The sequence below is a fragment of the Oncorhynchus mykiss genome, chromosome 3 (genome assembly GCF_013265735.2).
Source record: "Oncorhynchus mykiss isolate Arlee chromosome 3, USDA_OmykA_1.1, whole genome shotgun sequence".
NCBI lineage: Eukaryota > Metazoa > Chordata > Actinopteri > Salmoniformes > Salmonidae > Oncorhynchus > Oncorhynchus mykiss.
This window is the reverse complement of record NC_048567.1, coordinates 16,678,414-16,701,491: the sequence shown is the minus strand read 5'-3', so window position 1 is coordinate 16,701,491 and position 23,078 is coordinate 16,678,414. Positions and strand designations below refer to the sequence as shown.

The 23,078-nt window shown below is 41.7% G+C and overlaps 1 protein-coding gene across 2 annotated transcripts; it reads right to left on the bottom strand.

Moving 5' to 3' along the window:
* Positions 1-657: 657 nt before the first annotated feature.
* On the bottom strand, positions 658-22,599 carry sim1a (SIM bHLH transcription factor 1a). 2 transcript variants are annotated; one of them, XM_021592640.2, is made up of 12 exons: positions 22,279-22,599; positions 21,349-21,945; positions 15,808-15,911; positions 14,901-14,990; positions 14,659-14,767; positions 14,465-14,550; positions 13,927-14,126; positions 13,575-13,681; positions 10,718-10,865; positions 4,577-4,742; positions 3,852-4,278; positions 658-3,515 (listed from the first exon to the last, which is right to left on the bottom strand). In XM_021592640.2, exons 2-12 carry the CDS (start codon positions 21,521-21,523, stop codon positions 2,761-2,763), a joined length of 2,367 nt encoding a protein of 788 aa, XP_021448315.2. In that variant the 5' UTR covers positions 21,524-21,945; positions 22,279-22,599; the 3' UTR covers positions 658-2,760. The 2 variants fall into 2 exon arrangements, with proteins under 2 accessions (XP_021448315.2, XP_021448318.2); XM_021592643.2 differs by having other exon boundaries at positions 15,829-15,911.
* Between the last annotated feature and the right edge of the window lie 479 nt (positions 22,600-23,078).

The window sequence follows — 23,078 nt, the reverse complement described above, 5'->3', positions numbered from 1 at the left end:
GAAAGTGATGCAGTTCTGGAGCCTGAGCTGTCTAGGGTTGAAACGACTGTAGCAAACACCCAGTAAACATCCATCAGACAGTAGAGAGAGGGGGAGGAGAGAGGAAGAGAGAGAGAGAGAGAGAGAGAGAGAGAGAGAGAGAGAGAGAAAAAGAGAGAGGAAGCTCCTCATCACTGACCTCTCTAGACCCACAAATCTTCTCGCTTAATTGGAGATCGTCCCGTATCGATTTTCATCCGTCTCTTTATTTGCCGTAGCAGCCACACATAACCAGGGGACATTTATTGTGCTTCTCACTGCTAAAATGTCCCATCTCTGAAACGCTATTAAATTGAATCATTGCAGAAAATGGTTTACGTAAACAGAGTAAACATACCACAGTTTTGGGGTGTCTTTTTTAAAGTCTTTTAAAAAAGAAATTGCAGTTCACTTCAGTCTTTTTTTGTGTATTATTAGCTAGTCAGAATGCAATACTTTTATTTTTATGGGTAAATGTAACAGTAAATATACAGTTTCATGTTGTCTAATATATTTTTTTTTCTTATATGTTTTTCAACATCTATAGCCAATATAAGTTAATTATTGCATTTACACTCAAATGCTTACAGTAGCCTACAATATAAATCACCCGTCAATTATGAGTCATTTGTTCTTTGCAAAAAGTGTTCTGTTTATTTAATTTTTTCATAGAATTTGTTTAAATCAAAACACACTCATATGCAAGCAGACTGTTTTGATTGCAACTATACTTCAAAATCCTAAATAAACATTCACTAAATAAATACAACTTTTCCCCTGTGCTTCAAAATGGTGTCTTTTTCTGAGCATATTTACATCATAAATAACTTTGGAGAAGCACAATTCAGAAAACTAACAAATCCAAACGTATAAATATAAGAGATATGGTAACCACATTTACGATAGAATCCAAGGGAACGTTTGAAATGTGTCACACTGCCTACAAAACAGTATAATAAACATGATATGAAGGTTGTCACAAGCATTAGTGAAAGGTAATGCAAGCATTAGCATGATCAGATGTGATGAGGATTTAGGCTGTCTAAACGAATACCCAATTGGTTGGATTGCATATTGCTGCATATATCATGACTTTGTGAAAACATCTCATGAATTGTCATATAACTCATTATTATGGTACTAATAACTAACGTCATGTTGGTACAAGCAAGCGTTGCCATGGCATCATTCTGTAGTATTAGACAGAAAGTGACCTCTTCTAAACACTGTACTAGTCAATCAACCACAGCAGACACAACCTCTTCATTTCACCTCTCTTGATTTTTCCTTCATCTCATCAAATGTTCAATAAACAATGAGCATCTCTTTCCCCTTGTTTACCCTTGTTGACAATTTAACACGACATGCTTCGGAGATACACACATGCTCAACCTTATAAGTATGCTAACTCCCACCTCAGCCATGTTAGCATGCTAGCTCTCACGTCAGCCTTGTTAGCATGCTAATTCTCACGTCAGCCGTGTTAGCATGCTAACTCTCACGTCAGCCGAGTTAGCATACTAACTCTCGAGTCAGCCTTGTTAGCATGCTAACTCCCACATCAGCTTTGTTAACATGCTAACTCCCACGTCAGCTTTGTTAGCATGCTAACTCCCACTTCAGTGTTTACCTTGTAAGCATGCTAAATTCCCCCTCAGCGTTTACCACTACACCTGGCTAATAAGACAATCCACGTCATCATATTGACCCTTAGCCTCTCAGTAATCACACCTCAATAAGGTTGTTCATTAGAGGCTGTATATAATGTTGTTATCCTCACTGAGGTGACAGACCAAAGCACTAATAACTGTTGTTATACACACCAACAAGACATTTAGCCCAAGTAAAGCCTGCTATCTGACAGTCCAGGTAAACTGCTGTATGTCTCAATGTAAATGTAGGCACATGTACCATCTCTTGCATGTATCCCTTAGATCGCCCCTTTGCTTTCTCTGAAAGTGTGGGTACACTTCCCTTAATCCATAGCTTACCTACTGGGGAGAACATAGATAGAATGAATTTGCATAATCATTGATGTCTGTGAATTGTTTTTGTGTCATTTTTGCTTCATCTCTATACTGCACACCTTTAATCATAGCTACTGGAAGTAGGGGTGCTGAGGGTGCTGCAGTACCCCCTGAATTATTATCGCAAAAGTACTGCCCTGGGCCTTTACTAGTCCTGTATTAGCAGACAGATATAGCCGTCTGTAGCACGGACAAAAAATATATCAATTTAACCAGGTCTAGTTGACTTTAACTCTATAGAGTTGTGCTGTGATAAGGGGATTCTGACCACCAACACTAAAAAGTGCACTAACGTTGAACCCTTCCCGGTTAACTCAAAACATATCCACAACCCTATCTTCAACCCTAGGGATGAGGTTCCCACAATGAAACTCCATTTCTGACAGTGCAAATGGAATAACGTAGCTCTGTAAAAACAAAAACAAAAGGAAACACAAGAAGTAGGACAGGAAAAAAGTATTTTTGCTGGCTAAAATGCAGATGAGGCAGTTGAAGCTGGGCTATAGCATGGAGATTCCATGGATCTACAGTTTCTTCTTCCTGTGTTTTAGTGAGCACCCGAAATGTCAGCCTATTCCCTATGTAGTGCATTACTTTTGACCAGAGCCCTATGCAGGCTTTGGTCAAAAGTAGCGTGCAGGGAAATGGCACCCTATTCCCCTATGTAGGGAATAGGCTGACATTTTAGACTTTAGTATTATTGGACAAGCAGGCGTTAGCTGCCGTTGGTGATGATGACGGAGGTCCCCTTGTGTCCCGGCCCCTGCTCTGCCTGCATGCGCAGGTGTGAAGTCACGTCGTAGTGGGTGGAGCCAGCGGAGGAACAGAAGTCCCTGAGGCTCTCGGGGTCATACAGGTGCTCCAGAGCGTAGCCCGTCAGGGAGTAGGTAGCAGCTTGCTTGTCCAGATAAGGCCTCCCCATTTGGGTTTGGGGGTGGGAAGGGTAGAGGGCCGGGGCAGGGGTAGGGGAGGAGGATGTGCAGGGGCCTGGACGGCCAAGCTGGTGGTAGGGGGGCTGGGAGAGAGGGGACAGGTCTGACTGTCCTGCCTGCTGGAGGTAGTTTTTGGGCTTGGGGAGGTAGTGGTCAGACCCTGGGCTGCTGAGCCTGGAGAGAGGGGCAGGGCTTGATCCGGGGCTGATCACCTGACCCAGTTGACCCAGGCCACGGCACAACACACTCTGTAGCACCCCCTGGGGGTAGTCGGTGGTGAAGCAGGGGCCGGGGCCCTTCGGGAGGCCGTTGGCAGGCCCTAGAGGAGTGTCAGGGCCTGGGTGGAGCTTGCTGCGGTGCTGCAGACGATTCTCCTCCTCCTTGATCATCTGCTGCGTGGCTCGGATCAGGGTCTCGATCTTGCTCGGCTCCTGGGGGCTGGCCCGGAAGTAGTCTGCGTGGTAACGGTCCCCAGAGTCGCTGGCGGAGCCCCCGTCTGGCGAGCTGACCACACTGTCCTGGTCCCATTGGCCACGGTCTGTAGAGGGAGGGACAGGACACTGATCTTAGAGCCAACAGGAAGCTATATCCAGGGCTAAGCAGAGTTAGCAGCATGTTATCTTCCGTGTTAAAACTAACCTGTATTTTGCTGCTGACCTCTTCCATGTCACCATTGCAAAGAGGTTATAACCACAAGATTTTTTCCTGGTTAAATTAAGGTTAAATAAAGCAGAGGTGGGAAATCTGAAGTATGAGCAGGTTTTTGTACCAACCCGAATCAAATCTGTGTGTCTTTGAGCCTGCAACAGTGGAGTTCACCCATCTCCAGCCTCCTACAGTAATACAAGCTAAAGGGCCAGGGATAGGGACTTACTATGCAGACTGTGGATGGAGGTGATGTGGGGCACGCTGCTCTCATATCCCTCTCCATTCTCCAGGGATGAGGTCTTGACCAGGGGCAGCACAGAGCGGGCAACTCCCCACCACGCCTCTCTCCCACCCTGGGGAGCACCCAGGAAGTACCTCCCTGCCTCACAGCGGCCCCGCTCGCACGTCTGCTTGTGGCCGTGTGTGTCGAGGTGGGAGTGGCTGTCGCTGGGGTTGTGATGGTGGTGTTGCTCCTCAGTGATTGGGAGGCTGTAGCAGAGGGGACGTGGCTCGGAGAACTGCCTGTAGGCACAGGAGGTGCCAAGCCCCTCCCCCTGCTCCAGCAGCTGAGGGGAAGCGGAGTCTGTGAGGGGAGATCCTGCCCAAGGGCTATCCTGGTCCGACTCTGAACGCTCGGCCTGGAAACCAGCGTACTGCAGAGACAGAGAGAAAGGGAGAGTGCGCGCGAGAGAGGGAGAGAGTGCGCGCGAGAGAGGGAGAGAGCGCGAGAGAGCGCGAGAGAGAGGGAGAGAGCACGAGAGAAAGGGAGAGAGACAGGGCGAGAGAGAGGAGAAATATGAGTCATTACCTGGGTAATCAAGAAGTGATACATCAGGTATAAACCACCTCCCATCGCTGATAGATCATGCAGTATCCTGGCTCAAATAGAGAGAGTTGCCTCTGTGTAGGATGTGTACAGGACCAGTGCTTTCTGTTCCTATAGAGCCTCACCTGGGTGTAGGGGGAGAGTCGAGCCTTGGCCTTGGCTCGGGACACTCTGCTCTTGGGTGCTCTGCGGTTCTCAGTGAGGCTGGTGGGAGCACTGCTGAAGGGGACGGAGGGCTTGGTGTCTGTCACCTGGTCCAGAGACAGCTGGAGTCCTTTATACTCAGTATCCCTGCAGAAACATACACATACAGTATGTACTGTAGATCATGTAGATCATAGGTGTCCAACCCTGTTCCTGGAGAGCTACCTTCCTGTAGGTTTTCTCTCCAACCCCAGCTGAAACTAACCTGGTTCAGCTTATCAATCAAGAGTGCTAGATTAGGGTTGGAGTGAAAACCTACAGGATGGTAGCTCTCCAGGAACAGGGTTGGAGAGCCCTGATGTAGATACACAGATATATTCCTGATTTAACTGTGTTAGGATTAGATAAAGACCATCATTAAACAAGACAATGCAGCTCCAATGTTACGACTGTTTATCCAAGTGTGGCTTGTCTACCTGTGTATTTTATTTTTTTCACTCTCAGTGTGCAAGTACCCAATAACATCTGTCTGGTAATTACAGTAAAGCATGGGGTGTGTATGTGTGTGTGTGGTGTGGTGTGGTGTGGTGTGGTGTGGTGTGGTGTGGTGTGGTGTGGTGTGGTGTGGTGTGGTGTGTGTGTGTGTGTGTGTGTGTGTGTGTGTGTGTGTGTGTGTGTGTGTGTGTGTGTGTGTGTGTGTGTGTGTGTGTGTGTGTGTGTGTGTGAGTGAGTGAGTGAGTGAGTGAGAGCGGGGCAGAGAGGCTTTTGGAAGGACTTGTTTCTCCATCAGGATTGTAACAAGGCCTTTAACAAACATACAACAGAGGGGAGGCTGTCCGTTCAAATACACATGCGATTAAGGGCTAAACCAAGCCCACGGGCTAAACCAAGCCCACAGGCTAAACCAAGCCCACAGGAACACCATGCCAGGAGACAGTACTTGGAAATGGGAATTGATTTCTCTGTTAAGCAGGGGTGGACTGGCCAGCTGGCATTTCAGGCAAATGCCAGATGGGCTGGTACATAAGCATTATCTGGCTAATAATGTGCCATCAAGGGGAAAAAATGGGCAGGTGTAGGGGCCTCAAGATGGGCCAGTGTGTTAGAAATGCCAGGGCCGATTTCAGGTCCCAGTCCTCCCCGTATGGATTCTGTTCACTATGATGAATCAAGTTGGAGAAGATGGATGGAAAAATCTGGACATCGTTTACTCTGGCCAAACACTGATCCATCCTCCACACACACACACATAAACAAACACACACACCCCAAGCATGTGCACATGCTCACTCGCACACAGACACATTTACAGGTACATGCACATACACACACACACACACACACACACACACACACACACACACACACACACACAAACAAACACACACACACACACCCACACACACACACACACACACACAATCTTTGATTTCTAAATCACACACAATCACAATCAAGAAGTACACGTTCCATACAAACACCATTAAAAACATACAGAATAGTATTCTCATAGGATCAGGTCAGGTCACGCATTTCAGTGCATGACAAACACACCAACTCCTTTATGTGATAAAGTGTTCATGTCTCTCTGTAAACACAGAGTATTGCCTAAGAAAGGTCAGGGCTCACAGTGACAGGCTCTGGTCAATAGGAAGGGACGGAAGGTGGAAGGGTTATCAGTACTAGCCAGTAGGACGAGGCAGATAGGTTATCAGTACTAGTACACATAGAGTCAGTTCAACCAGAGGTGAACTCCTGTGTTCCCTACTAGCTGTGTGTTAATCAGTGTAGACTGGTACACCTCTACCTGCTACTGTGTGAATCACCCACCACTGCCTCTGATAACAACAGTGAGAAAGGGGCTGTGATAGTTCTCTGATGAACTGACTAAATCCCATGCCCATTTCTCAGAAATTTAGGGGAAACAATTAACTCATTATTATTAGTATTATTTAGCCTCAGACAGGACAGGAACACTCAGTGGATGACATTGTATTGTTATCGCTCTCTCTGCTAATGAACTGAGTTACAATGAATTCACTGACTGACTGATGCTATTCTCACAGATACGTTGAGGCAAAAAAACACATTGTCTCATTACAGCTTAATGTATCACACGATAAAACATCTCAACAAGATCACAAGACGGTACTAATTGACTGTACAGTATGTGATTCAATAAAAATAAAACAATTGTTTATAAAAAAAAAGATCACATGGGGGGAATGAAAAATCTCCATCCAAACTTTAAACTCTCTACTCTCTCACCAAGCTGGCAGCCATAAACACTCCTCATCTTTATGGCCTATCAATTAAAACCTCATAAACACCGTTATGGATTTGAGGAGGGGGGTAGTCTGCGGCTGTGCATGTCGAGTCATTTCCTTCTTCTCTCCTCTGTACGGAGAAGCCTCTTCTGCCTCCTCTGGTTAATGGAGTGTTTTATGGGCCTAATTAATCTACTGAAACACTTTTACATCTGCAGCAATACACGTTACACACAGCAGCACACCAGGAAATAGGCTAAATGTCCCATCCTAGAAGGCAGTGGCACCGTTTCCACAGACCTAACCGGAAGGTTACAGATGTTACAGATGTAGGATCTTAATTTGAGCCAGTTTGCAACAGCAGGAAAATAATCCTGCAGAAACAGGAAATGTGAATTATTATGTGGAATATAATTATATGATTTCTAAGTGGAAATTACAAACTTCAGAAGCCCTTTTAAACCTCAAATGCATGACAAGTTAAACATTTCCTGCATTGTAGGAAAGTTCTCCTGCAACAAGGTGATCAAATTAAGATTCTACATCTGTACTGAGCCAATACTAACACACAGAACCAATAGAGCTTGTCTCAGACTATATCTATATATTTATATATATCTGGACTGTTTGCGCATGGCGAGTGAAAAGAGGTTTGAACGTTATGGTGACCTGTCCAGTGGAAAACTGGGTTGAAGCAAATTGTGTTGTTTATCAGTGCTCATGCACGATGGAGGCCCACACTTAGCTCAATACCACTGGCTGAGAAAGACCCAGATCTGGGTTCAAACTGTATTTGTTTTCTTTCTAATACTTAAGCTTGACTGGATTGAGGTTTGCCAAGGCCAATAGAGACAATGGAATATTGCCAACAGTGAAACCACTTCTATCTGACACCTCAGGCCAGGTTGACTCAACCAAACAAATTAAAACTATAAGGAAGAAAAAAAATACTTTGTGAACCCATGAGACAGTTGACACAGTCTGCAGACAGACAGATGGACATGTTGTTCATTCCACAGACACCTTGCCAACTGACTTTCCCTTCCTGGGTAAGGGTTCCAAAGGTAACAGCCAAGTCCATAGCCATGAATAAGATTTTGTAAACCTGATAACTCAATGACCTCTACACACAGACACCCACGCTACTCAGCACAATAACTATACTACACACAGACACCCACACTACTCAACACAATAACTATACTACACACAGACACCCACGCTACTCAGCACAATAACTATACTACACACAGACACCCACGCTACTCAGCACAATAACTATACTACACACAGACACCCACGCTACTCAGCACAATAACTATACTACACACAGACACCCACGCTACTCAGCACAATAACTATAATACACACAGACACCCACACTACTCAGCACAATAACTATACTACACACAGACACCCACACTACTCAACACAATAACTATACTACACACAGACACCCACGCTACTCAGCACAATAACTATACTACACACAGACACCCACGCTACTCAGCACAATAACTATACTACACACAGACACCCACGCTACTCAGCACAAAAACTATACTACACACAGACACCCACACTACTCAGCACAATAACTATACTACACACAGACACCCACACTACTCAACACAATAACTATACTACACACAGACACCCACGCTACTCAGCACAAAAACTATACTACACACAGACACCCACGCTACTCAGCACAAAAACTATAATACACACAGACACCCACGCTACTCAGCACAATAACTATACTACACACAGACACCCACACCACTCAACACAATAACTATAATACACACAGACACCCACGCTACTCAGCACAATAACTATAATACACACAGACACCCACACTACTCAACACAATAACTATACTACACACAGACACCCACACTACTCAACACAATAACTATACTACACACAGACACCCACACTACTCAACACAATAACTATACTACACACAGACACCCACACTACTCAACACAATAACTATAATACACACAGACACCCACGCTACTCAGCACAATAACTATAATACACACAGACACCCACACTACTCAGCACAATAACTATACTACACACAGACACCCACACTACTCAACACAATAACTATACTACACACAGACACCCACGCTACTCAGCACAATAACTATACTACACACAGACACCCACACTACTCAGCACAATAACTATACTACACACAGACACCCACACTACTCAGCACAATAACTATACTACACACAGACACCCACACTACTCAGCACAAAAACTATAATACACACAGACACCCACACTACTCAGCACAATAACTATACTACACACAGACACCCACGCTACTCAGCACAATAACTATACTACACACAGACACCCACGCTACTCAGCACAATAACTATACTACACACAGACACCCACACTACTCAACACAATAACTATACTACACACAGACACCCACGCTACTCAGCACAATAACTATACTACACACAGACACCCACGCTACTCAGCACAATAACTATACTACACACAGACACCCACACTACTCAACACAATAACTATACTACACACAGACACCCACACTACTCAACACAATAACTATACTACACACAGACACCCACGCTACTCAGCACAATAACTATACTACACACAGACACCCACACTACTCAACACAATAACTATACTACACACAGACACCCACACTACTCAACACAATAACTATACTACACACAGACACCCACACTACTCAACACAATAACTATACTACACACAGACATCCACACTACTCAACACAATAACTATTCTACACACAGACACCCACACTACTCAACACAATAACTATACTACACACAGACACCCACACTACTCAACACAATAACTATACTACACACAGACATCCACACTACTCAACACAATAACTATTCTACACACAGACACCCACACTACTACACAATAACTATTCTACAGCAGAAGAAAGTGACCGTAAACAACTTTCAGTTTTTCAAGAAAATATGATTCTAATTGAAAACAGTGACAGAACGCTGCAGCCTTCCTGTCAGCTACTGTAAACTCTCACCCTATTAGACAGAGAAATCTAACAGAACATTTCATCCTAACATCTACAGAACAACAAAAAACACAGTCGACAGGCTTTGATGAGACGAAAATACACAATTTCGTTCCACTATAGATGAGCTTAACAAATAAAAAGTCATTTTTACAATCCTGTCAAAACTTACCTTCAACAAACACCTCATCCACTACACTTAAGTCATTTAAGCAAATTAACAAAAAAACGTGTCATGTTTCTTATTAACCTCAAAATAAATATATTTCTTATTAACCTCTCGTTAATTGCTTTGCAGTGATGGCTTGTGTAAACCTCGATAATACTCATTATCTTATCAGAGAGGGAAACGACAGCTAAGCTGAGCTACAAAGAAGTCTGTGTGTGTGTGTGTGGTGCTGTGTAAAAATCTGAACAGGCTCAAGCCTGGCCTGACCATCCCAGAGCCAGGAATCACATCAGACCAAACAAATCAAGGACAGATGTGACTGCTGATGTCTCTCTGCGGTGCCATGCCTCCTGATAGAAGATATAACCATCCACTGAAGAAACACCAGACACCCTAGACCTACAGCACCATTCTTTCCACTGACAGTACTACAGAATTATTGGTGTTGTACAGACAAACCAAAAGAGGTAGGCTATACACACTGTGGGACTAGCACACATATTATGACCCACTGATGTAGTATTGGGCCTGTATGTCATCCACCAAGGATCACATAAGAAACAACGGTTGTACAATGTCTTTCATGTGTTGTCCTCTGGGGTTTTGCTGAGGTACCTACGTGAGGACGTAGTTGACACTGACGATACAGTGGGGTCTGGAGGAACGACTGTTGTGTACGATGGTGGCATAGCTCTGGACCCAAACCCAGCCACCCTGCTTAGCCAGGAACCTATAGTACTTAGTGGTCACTTGGCCTTTCACCAGCACTGGGGAGACAGACAGACAGACAGACAGACAGACAGACAGACAGACAGACAGACAGACAGACAGACAGACAGACAGACAGACAGACAGACAGACAGAGACACAGAGACACAGAGACACAGAGACAAAGAGACAAAGAGAGGGAGATACAGAGACAAAGAGAGGGAGACACAGGGACAAAGAGAGGGAGACATAGACAAAGAGAGGGAGAGAGACAGAGACAAAGAGAGGGAGACACAGAGACAAAGAGAGGGAGACACAGAGGCAAAGAGAGGGGGAGAGAGAGACAGAGGCAGAGACAAAGAGAGGGAGACATAGACAAAGAGAGGGAGAGAGACAGAGACAAAGAGAGGGAGACACAGAGACAAAGAGAGGGAGACAGAGGCAAAGAGAGGGGGAGAGAGAGACAGAGGCAGAGACAAAGAGAGGGAGACATAGACAAAGAGAGGGAGAGAGACAGAGACAAAGAGAGGGAGACAGAGACAAAAAGAGGGAGACACAGAGGTAAAGAAAGGGGGAGAGGCAGAGACAACATGAAGGAGACAGAGACAAAGAGAGGGGTAGAGAGAGACAGAGACACAGAGACAAAGAGGGAGACACAGAGACAAAGATAGGGAGACAGAGACAAAGAGAGGGGGAGAGAGAGAGACAGAGACACAGAGACAAAGAGAGAGAGATAAATAGAGGGAGACAGAGACAAAGAGATGGGGAGAGAGAGTTAGAGGGAAACTGAAATTCTTGTTTATATCATTGTTCAAAATAATGAATCATTAATTAGTGGTCATGTATACCATAACATATGATTGTAGTGCAACATGGATGTTGTTCAAAGTGGAACAGGTTATTATAATTACGCTGTCATATACACAAAATATATTAGAACTGATAAAACATAATTGAAAATATATATGCTTTATTTGTCAGATAATAATTTAGACTCTGGCGACGTGAAACCATAATATCAATCAGATAGTTCATAAAGCAATACAGGCACTTTGTTTCAGGTGATGTAAGCTATTATTAAAGTACAATTACAGTGCATCCAGAAAGTATTCAGACCCCTCGACTTTTTTCACATTTTGTTACGTTACATCCTTATTCTAAAATTGATTAAATTAAATAAAAATCACAATACCCCATAATGACAAAGTGAAAACAGGTTTTTAGATATTTTTGGGGGCGAATGTATTCAAAATAAGAAAGAGAAATACCTTATTTACATACGAATTCAGACCCTTTGCTATGAGACTGTCACGTGTGCTCCCTCTCTGGCATCTAGGTCATCGTTATACAACTTGATTGGAGTCCACTTGTGGTATTTTTCAACTGATTGGACATGATTTGGAAAGGCACACACCTGTCTATATAAAGTCCCACAGTAGCAGCATTGAAGGTCCCCAAGAACAGAGTGGCCTCCATCATTTTTAAATGGAAGAAGTTTGGAACCACCAATACTCTTTCTGAGCTGGCCGCCCGGGAAAAACTGAGCAATCGGGGGAAAAGGGCATTGGTCGGGGAGGTCACTAAGAACATGAGATGGTGGGAGACACAGGGACAAATGTTCTTAGTGACCTCCCCGACCAATGCCCTTTTCCCCCGATTGCTCAGTTTTTCCCGGGTCACTCTGACAGAGCTCCAGAGTTTCTCTGTGGAGATGGGGGATCCTTCCAGAAGGACAACCATCTCTGCAGCACTCCACCAACCAAGCCTTTATGGTAGAGTGACCAGACAGAAGCCACTACTCAGTCAAAGGCACATGACAGCCCACTTAGAGTTTGGCAAAAGACACCTAAAGACTCTCAGACTATGAGAAATAAGATTCTCTGGTCTGATGAAACCAAGATTGACCTCTTTGGCCTGAATGCCAAGTGTCATGTCTGGAGGAAACCTGGAACCATACCTAAGGTGAAACATGGTGGTGGAAGCATCATGCTGTGGGGATGTTTTTCAGCGGCAGGGACAGGGAGACTATTCAGAATTGAGGGAAAGATGAACAGAGCAAAGTACAGAGAGATCCTTGATGAAAACCTGCTCCAGATCACTCAGGACTTCAGACTGGGGTGAAGGTTCACCTTCCAACAGGACAACAACCCTAAGCACACAGCCAAGACAACGCAGGAGTGGCTTTGGGACATGTCTCTGAATGTCCTTGAGTGGCCCAGCCAGAACCCGGACTTGAACCCGATCGAACATCTCTGAAGAGGCCTGAAAATATCTGTGCAGCAACGCTCCTCCTCCAACCTGACAGAGCTTGAGAGGAACTGCAGAGAAGAATGGGAGATACTCCACAAATAAAGGTGTGCCAAGCTGGTAACGTCATACCCCAGAAGACTTGAGGCTGTAATCGCTGCCAAAAGTGCTGCAACAGAGTACTGAATAAAGTATCTGAATACTTACGTAAATATGATATCAGTTTTTTATTTTTAATACATTTGCAAATGTCTAAAAACCTCTTTTTGCTTTGTCATTATGGGGTATTGTGTGTAGTTTGATGAGGGGGAAAAATTTGGAAAAAGTCAGGGGTGTGAATACTTTCCGAATGCACTGTAAGTACATTATATATGTGTATAACATTCAGCACTGACAGTGGTGTTAGTTTTGTCTATTGTATTACTATTGCCACTACACTGTTAATATATCACAGATAGAAAATACTAGTTCTGAGGACTGGGAGATAGTAACTGTAGGAGAGCAAAACAAACCTAACTCACACAAGTGGTGTGCACATCTCAGGTGGAAGGAGTCACAGCTATGGACATGGTGATAGAGGGTCTTCTCTATAAGATCCTGGGGCTCATAGCCTGTCAGCTCAGCTACCCTGGGACACAGACAATATTAAATACACTCAGAATTACTGATACATGTGCATACAGAATGTACCCAATTTCCGCATCTTCCTCATTATTTCAGATGTGTATGACTACTCATGCATCTATGTAGTGTTTATGAAGACGTTATGAATTCTATATACAATGCCGTTAGAAGTTGTTTCAAGTGGAGCCTTAATTATTTGGGACCACTAAGCTTCTCCAGTGTGTGAGTGGCGCTAAATACCCTATTTACCTGGAGTCGAGGAAGATGAGCTTCATATCCAGGCTGGCTCTGAACATGAACATGTTGCTGTGTAGTTTGATTTCAGTGACAGCGCTAGGGGGTAGAGAGTGGCCCACCGCCACCAAGCCCACGTTCTGATAGCAGCCATCAAATGGAGACATGTCCAGGCTGTACTGACGGATCTTTAGGTACCCGCTGCAGTGGATCACCTGACAGAATTGTACACACAAATATGCATGTAGGCCTACAATACATAAGAATACACATATGGAAATATGTATTCAACCAGTTTAGAGCTATTGCAAGAGAGTTGTGTTATTATGGACTGCATGGCAATGGAGAGTTTCTAGCAGGGCTAAAAGTACAGTTTGATGGATTTAAAAAAAATCAACTGCAGTTTGCCAGAAAAGTTGAAAATATAGGCTTAATTTATAAAGATGATGTGCAAACTATCAAGAATTTGGTCACACAAGCAGTACAAACTGGAATGACTGACTATAAAATCTAACAACTTCGACATAGAGAAAGATGGCACCAACAGGCTTACCTTGTATCCACCACATGTCAGACCAGCATTTCTTTTCGCGAGGACGCATTTCATTCTCAAAAAGAATGAACGTTCCATTTCATATTCTTCAAAGGCAGAGAGAAAACGCAATCAAAGACGACCATATAATGTAAATACCACGACACATGATTCAGTGCTCATTCAGTCACCATAGCACACACAGGCTCCCATACCTTGGACAAAGTGCGAGTGGCAGGGTTGGTGAGCTGTCAGCACGGCTGTCATTTCGTCGTGGTCAGCGGGGTGGATGTACTCGTAAATACTATTTCCCGTCAGCTCTACCTGTTAAAATACACGTTTAGTCATTGTTTTCAAGGAACGTAAAACATAGGACTATAGGCTATGTATACCGTAGCACAAAGCACAATGATCGATTTAAATCGAATGCAAAATAAAGCAATCAGTAGCAGCGTACCTGTGATAAGCCCAAATGGACCGATGCTGTTTCAGATATGTACATTATTTTCCCGTCCGGAGCAACCACAAAAATGAACCCGTCCAACGTCTGAAAAATAAATGTAATGTACATATTAATTAGGTCCAAAGTGGACAAAATGTGCGTAGACTTTTGCCTAGCTAGGCCTACATATTAATGCTACTATACAGGTTATTAGATCATTTAATTTATCATATTAATAATCAATCAATCTGTTGTCAATGCAAAATAAGGAAAATATCGGATACACGTCTATGACAGCATCGAAGCATAGTGTTTTTTATTGGTTGACTGTATCAAAAAGGTTGTTGCCAATTAGCATAATAATAATAATAATAACACAATTTACTTAATGTATCCAAATTATTTATATTGAAATTATTAATTTTCTCGAACTTATCAATAGAAAAACACTAATAATGTCTGCATACTTAATATCATTATGATCATTATTATAGTCTAGCAATTCGACTATACTAGGCCATGGTGCTCTTGCTGTGTTGCATTTAGTGTTGTTACGATCATATAGGAACGAACCCTTGTAACTAGAGACGCTTGGAGGAGAGAAGAGAGGCGCAGCGCGTGACTATGAATGCGTTGAAGATATTTCCAGATTTATATCCACAAGAATGAGAGCAGCAGGAGGCGTTGTGAGGAAGAAAATCACTCTCCTTTTAAAACATGGATAACGGGCGACAACTGCTGCTGTCACGTGAGATAATGATAATAATAATAATGATAATAATAATAATACAATAAAAAATAAATCATGCATACAGAATTTACAATAATAAAAACAAGTTTTCCATTCGACATTTAAAAAAAAAAAACTTTATATTATATTCCAAAGATAAAAATGGCGTTCATAATTCAAATAAGTCTGCACCTGTAGTATATGTGATCCCACCTGTAACAGATGTGATCCCAGCTCTCGCCCAACATTATCCAGAGATCTGGTCCGACTCACGTGGCCCCAGGACTCTCCCAGCCCTGCAACACACATGGGAAAATAAGTGAATGTCAGTGAGTATTTTAGAATGAATGTACATAAGTTAAGTTATAATTAAAGCGACATAATAATACTCATCATCATAATAACCAAACATGACAATAATAATCTTACATAGGCCCAATATCCTTATAGAGAGGATGCCTTTGAGATGCAGACATTTTCGACGTAATTGTGTAAATGTAATAATATGGCTATCAGCGTTAAAATCAATGATAATATCATAATAATATTCACACTTGAAATAAATATAATATTTGGGTCTATATTTAAAAACCTAATATTATTCGTTCAATTGAGCACACCTGAATTCACAGCGAACGAAAATATTTTCGCATTGAATGGACTGTAAACAGGTTGGCAAGACATTGGACGTGCAAATCTCCTCCACCGCACACCCGAAGGAACCAACTAAACTCGATAAAGCAAATAAGAGTTGGTGTCCCCGGTAAACCACCACGCAATCCCGATTGAAATGCAAATTCCATACGAAAACAAACACGCGCCAGTGCAAAGATCACAACAACGACAGAAACATTTCGCATTTTGATATTAACCAAAAATGCACTTCACGTTTACACAACGGAAACAAACAAATAACTCCTTAACCACAACTCAAATATGCAGCCTCTTCACTACAGGAGCTGGACCATTCAGCATCATATGGAAAATCATATATTATTCAATAGACAATGATTACATCTAAATCTCTTAACTTTTAGCATTTCATATCATTCTAATGAATGACTACTGACTTTTTTGTGTGTCAATCCGTCACGTTTTAATATAATTGCAATCAAGCAGGGCCATAGGTGGGTTTCCACTAGGTACCAAAGCCACAAAGTCAAAATTGGCTATATTGTAAAAATGTATGACATTTTTTTTTTGTCTTAATTTAAGGTTAGGGTTAGGCATAGGTTAGCAGTGTGGTTAAGAGTAGGGTTAGATTTAAAATCAATTGAAAATAAAATTGTACAAATAGGCTGTGGTAACCAGTCCCTCCCCATAGCTGGGACTGTATGTTCCTCTCCGCGCCGTGGTAATCTGTGTGGAAGCTCGAGCTGGGGCCTTTAGGTTCTCGCACTTGACCTACCGCAGGGAATTAGGCTCTCTTCGACATCAACGCGCGCTTATGATAATCACTAAATTGGGCATTACATTCAGAAATAGGATCTAAAGATACTCCTGCGACATGAAGTGGTCCAAGCTGAACAAAAGTAGGCCTACATTTCAAACAAAAGAGGCGTTAGTGACGACTCAAAGATTAGTCTGGAGAGCCCTGTCCTGAAAGAGTGTTCTATTGCTCGCATGCAGGGTTAGAAAATTGTATTCGTCTCCTATAAAATTGCAGTTGGAAAAGCTCCCAGTTTCTCTGAGCTCAATTTGTTATTTTGCTCACGTGCGGGTCCACAACAGATTTAGATCATTATTTACATGGGCCTCAGCTCTTAGAAGAAGCATAATACGTTTTGTAGGCCTACACACAAATATATCGTATTCCATTAATTGTGCAGGTTTCAACGACGTATAAGAATATAAAAAGCTTAAAAATCCTCCCAAGAAATGGGATAGGCCTAATAATGTCCTATATTGCAATTATGATTCTAATATTGCATATTTGCGTCAGCAACTCCTGACAAGCCAGACACATTGTTTGCTGTTATGGTTATCTATTGTCGAAACATTTTGTTGAACCAAATAAAATGTGAGGTGGCCCAAATACGCATTGTATGTCTGTTTGTGCTTTCGATTAATCTAACAGCGGCGGAAGACTTCAGCAAAACAAACGCATCAACACGTCTCTCCCGCTCTCTCTCTGATGTGACTTGTAATTCAACACCGTGGGACAACATAGGGTGGAGCAAAGGTTATTGGACGCTCGCTGTCAATAACGGCCATAAAACACTCTCACCTCTATACATTGTCATATAATATTTTACTGGCGAATACTCAGAACATTTTCTTTGCAATAAACGCGGTCACTTTCCGGGCCTAATTCGACATTGTGTTATGTGCTTCAATGCGATTTGCTTTGCAGCAGTGTGTGTGTTTGGACAGCCTTTTAAAACAGCAGAGGCTATTTAATGAGGAAAGCACATGGCTCCCAAAACGGATCGTAAAACGCATCAGTGACAGGACCCTCCTAAACTGAGTATACAGAAGATTCCCCCATACAGCCACTATCCCTTCCTCCCTGTGAGACTGTAGCTTAAATTATTCATCAGTTTATTTTACCATATGCTAGTGTTGGGAAAACGACCGCATGCTTTGTTTCCTTATCAAGTGTGGAAACGGTGAGCTGTAGCCTAATAAAATCCTGGAACGGTGATAAAAAACGAATTAAGCATAGTCCTGTCATAATTTCCTCATCATTCCATTCACACAGACAAACGGTGACTGAAATGAGCTTCTGGTGAGAATGGGTGTACATAGGCTACTAACGCTAGATAGACTATTTCTGGTTTACATTTTTTTCTACACTCGTCTTTTATTAATATTAAATAGTAGGCGGGCCTATCTATAAGAAGCTTAAATTGATAGCCTATGATAGCCTATAGCCTACACTGTAACGCAAAACTCACATTTGAGGTATTATCAACAGTAAAAAAAAATATTAAAAAAAATTAAAAAATAAACGTATCTTTGGAGCGCCAAAAACCTTTTCACCACTAGTGGGTGCATGGTAGGCTTATTGTTGTTTCTGGCTCATTAACATATTTCGAGGCGTGCCTTGCAAGAGGCTATATTTGTTGCACCTGTGAATGCTGTACCAATTTAACTTCTATGGTTATCATGGCTCATAAATTTAAAATGTGTAGGGGACAGATTGGAGTGGCCTGATTTTGGTGATTTTCACTAGATGTAATCGAAAGCAGGGTCCTTTGGAGAAAGGATTGTTGACATATATTTAACATTTGTATGATTGAGAAATAATTAATTGCAGTTGGAATATATGACAGGCCTCCTTTAAGACGCCATAATGTTTTATCTGTAGGTGCTACAAATAAAAGATTGGTGTATTTACCGCTTGCTCGGTGATATCAGCTATATTTTTCTTCTAAAAATGTACAACATAAATATATAATATTGAAAAATATAAAACATGAACATTGAAAATATAGGCTACCATTTTGGATTTGGCTAATTTCTCTATATATGGCTGAACATAATATACTCTACAGGCTATCAAAGTTCCAGAGTGGGATCTCTGCTACTTTTAGAGTAATTTGTAAGTATTATCAATGAGGGAATGTGAAAATGGATTCAAAATGGTCGCCCTCTGCTGGTGATTTGCAGGATGAGCAATGATGCAAGTTAAAGGAGGGTTGTGATTGGTTACATTGCCTACTTCGTCAATTTCTCTGTATAAAATGGTCCATAAATTTAAAACTAGCAGAGATCCCACTCTGAAACTTTGATATGCCTGTAGAGTAGGTAGACTATAGGTCTAGAGTAGGTATGTCTATATTATGTTAAACCATAGGCCTATATTGAAAAAAAAATAGCCAAATCCAATTTTTCAATTGTTATAAATTAATGTGAGAAAATTGTTATTGAAATCAAAATGCTCCTAATATCACAGAGCAAGCAGTAAAGCTTCATGTGAAACCAATTTTTGTTTTGCAGCACCTACAGATGAAACATTATAGAGTATTAAAGGGTAAGACAAAAATGTCACAAATATTCGAAATTCAAGTCTTTATTTCTCAATTATCCTTTAAGATACAAATGTCAAATATATGTCAACAATTCTTCCTCCCAAGGAACATTCTATGGATTCAATTTCGTGAAAATCCCCAAAATCATGCTATTTTTTTGTTTTTAGTTCGTGAGGAATCCCCCAATACAAAGTAGGTTTATAGTGTAAATCAGATATGTGGACCTTGGACAACTCAGTAAAACACTGATGAAGATCCAATTAACAATAGACAAGATATGACACTTGTCACAACAACGTCAAAACAACCAATCGCGTGTGCGACATATGTTTAGTAGGCCTATTACCTGCAGTGTTCCACTTCTTATACTGACTGCATTAACATTATTGATAGGCTAATATCTACTTGTACACCATAGACGCCCGTGCATGCGATGAATCGTTGATCACCTGCAACGTCATACATAGGTTAGGCCTATTGACCTAAAAACAACATTCGACACATAGGGGGAATCGATCTTAAGCAAAATCCACAATCCATATACTCTCGTGCGTTTTTGTTGTTGTGTGTGTGTCTTAACAGCCTAAGCTTGAGAAGTCATTCTTGAGAAGTCGCTTCTCTTCTTTGCCTCAGTGTCACAAGGCCCCCCCATATGTTCGTAAGGATCAGACCGCTAGTCGCCCGGGCGACGCTAATTGGCGCGGCTCTGTAGCGGTCACGCAGAACAGGGGCCCGTTGAGACCGCGGGGAGAAGGTGGCAAATGACGGCTAATCGTCTTCCAGGGGCATCATGGTCGCCTGACTCTGAAAGGGGACTACACGTGTATAAATGTAAAAAGACACGCACAGTCTATTCTTCACAGACAAAGAGGTGTGTACAACGGTCCATTTATGCGCGCACACTACTTATTTCACAGGACATTGTGTGCATAAAGTTGCCATCTTTAGGCTACTTAGGCATAAATCAAGTTTGTTTTGGAAAAATATTATGGTAGATTCTGATTGAATAAATTCCAATGATAAACATTTCTTAGTCCTAGTTAATAATATTGACACAATTTCATGGCCATAATTCGAAAGTCCCACAAAAGTTTCCTTAAGTCGTATTGCATTTTGACCATCTCTCCGATTGCCTATATTTGACTATATATAACCAACTAATATATAAAACTATTCCATATATCAGTATGGGAAATAACAGGTAAATAACAGCATTCCCTTCACGTGCAACAGTGGCGAGATTATTGAATGAAATTTAATTGGGCCTAACGAGTTATGTTGTGCAACATATAGCTTAATTTAGATTCATGTAGGCCTATACCTCTCCCATACGTAAACACAATAATTACTGTAGTCTTATTGATTCCCCAATGATTCGTGTAAATGAGGAGAAGTGGCAGCACAAGCGTTTTGCAGAATGAGAGCGGAATTAAAACGTTAATAACATGACATGATTCATCATTACAAGACATCATTATAATATAACACATGCATATCAGTGTATAGATAAGGCAAAGTCATTTGATAATATGTGGCAACATTTGGAATGATTATTTTCATTATTATCCTTGCATAAGAACATGAATATCTAGCATCAAAACAAAAAACAAAAGCATATCTGTGACACAAATAGAATATTAAACACACCAATAACACTTATGATAACATCAATATAAACGTTGGTTGTTATAATAGCCTAATAATAATAATCATACTATACATTTAATATAATATATATATATAATATATATAACCTTACCTTCAGGAAAAACAATTCTCATTTTCAAGTAACTTGTTGTGAGTCGAATAATTGAAGCTTTATCAAGTTGAGACGTGATGGCAGAAGGTAAAGGCAACAGCTTGGCCAGCTCATAGAATTCACTATTTTCCTTTTCCCGTCGAGTCCGGGCAGCATTTTTCGATTTTTCTTTCATTTTCGAATAATTCTATTTTCCACGACCTGGGCGTGATTTCACCAAACAATAAAAGTCTGTCAATATACAGATCTCAATTCTAGATCATTTTACTGCTTTGACTCCCATGCATTCTGTTTAATGCGCTGGCTCTTCAAAAGCACGAACTGTATTTCTCTGGCGCGGATACCTTGTGTGGTTGGTCAAGTTAACACCGTAGCTGCTCGGTTCTCCTTCCTGACTAAATCCAGAAATAAAATATGAACATTCCCATGTTACTTCCAGGATAGATTAAGCTGGCGAAGAAGGATCTGAGTATCCTGTTTATTATGAGGAGTAATCGCCCATAGAGTCAGATTCACTGTACATGACGTCCGCTTGGGCCCAACATCTCTTTGAGGAGTTCAGGTCCTTCACACCGTTTCCGAAGACATCATGTCCCTCTGAAAAAAATCATAATAATATGCGCGAATACATTAACACTATTAACCTAATACTGTTCAAGTAGGCATAGGCCTACTGATGTAAAATTGTAATTTGCACACGTTCAATTGCACCAGATAGGCCTATGTAAAATGTGAACATCACACTTGTGGCGACCATTGATTGCAATGCACATTACACACCAATTAGGTTGGTTTACTAAACTTGAGTAATTAGCCTAGAGACAGAGTGCCAATACGCACAATCTAATTTTAGTGGTCCTTAATGACTGTATCTTCGTTTCAAGGCAGTATCAGATACAGTATTGGAAACATGCTAGATTATCAACCTACCTCGGAGCGTCGATACAACCAAACCCAACTTTTTTTTCCAGAAGTCCGCAGCAATGTTACCTCTTCTCACTTCTGTTCTCATGTCCTAGTTTCTCCAAAAATCCGCAGTAGACTTTCAACTACGACAGCAGAGGCACACTAGACTTCCATCATCTCTCCTTTAGGGTTGCGAGTGTATCAAAAGTAGTTTTTCAAACCCTCCTCTGTTTTTAACACGATCTCCCTATTTCTCCTGTAGAATCCGAGAACGGCCCACCCCCGCGTTACTACCAGCCAGCCTGTCCCTCATTGGGCAGTAAGTAGTCTGTTCCATTTCCCTATTGGGCATTATTATTATAAACGTGTCAGTGCTCGATGTGAATCCGGGATTTGCTCTTATAGATCCTCACCTCTAGCCTTGTTGAAATCATCCTGGGACATTATAGAGAGTCATACGGCTAATGTTATTCGTTTATTATATAGGCTTATACGTTGATATATATTTTTTTTTTATAGCGACACATTGTTTTAGATATTTTTTTTTATTGCTGTGTGAACCAAGTTTAGCATATAAGGGCTAGTCGTTTGTCATCGTCTGATTCTCCAGATCAAAAATAAAGCTTTCATATTTCATAGTCCTAAAAAGGAAATATAGGCTACGTTTAGGGCTATTGAGGAATAACATAGTAGGTTAATAACCAAAAAGTATAAACACGGTTATAGTACAATTTCAAAATGTCAAGTCGTTCAACAATGTAGGTATGCAAAATGTTTTTCAATGTAATATCTCGGGGATAGCAGGTTAGATGACCATGCACTAT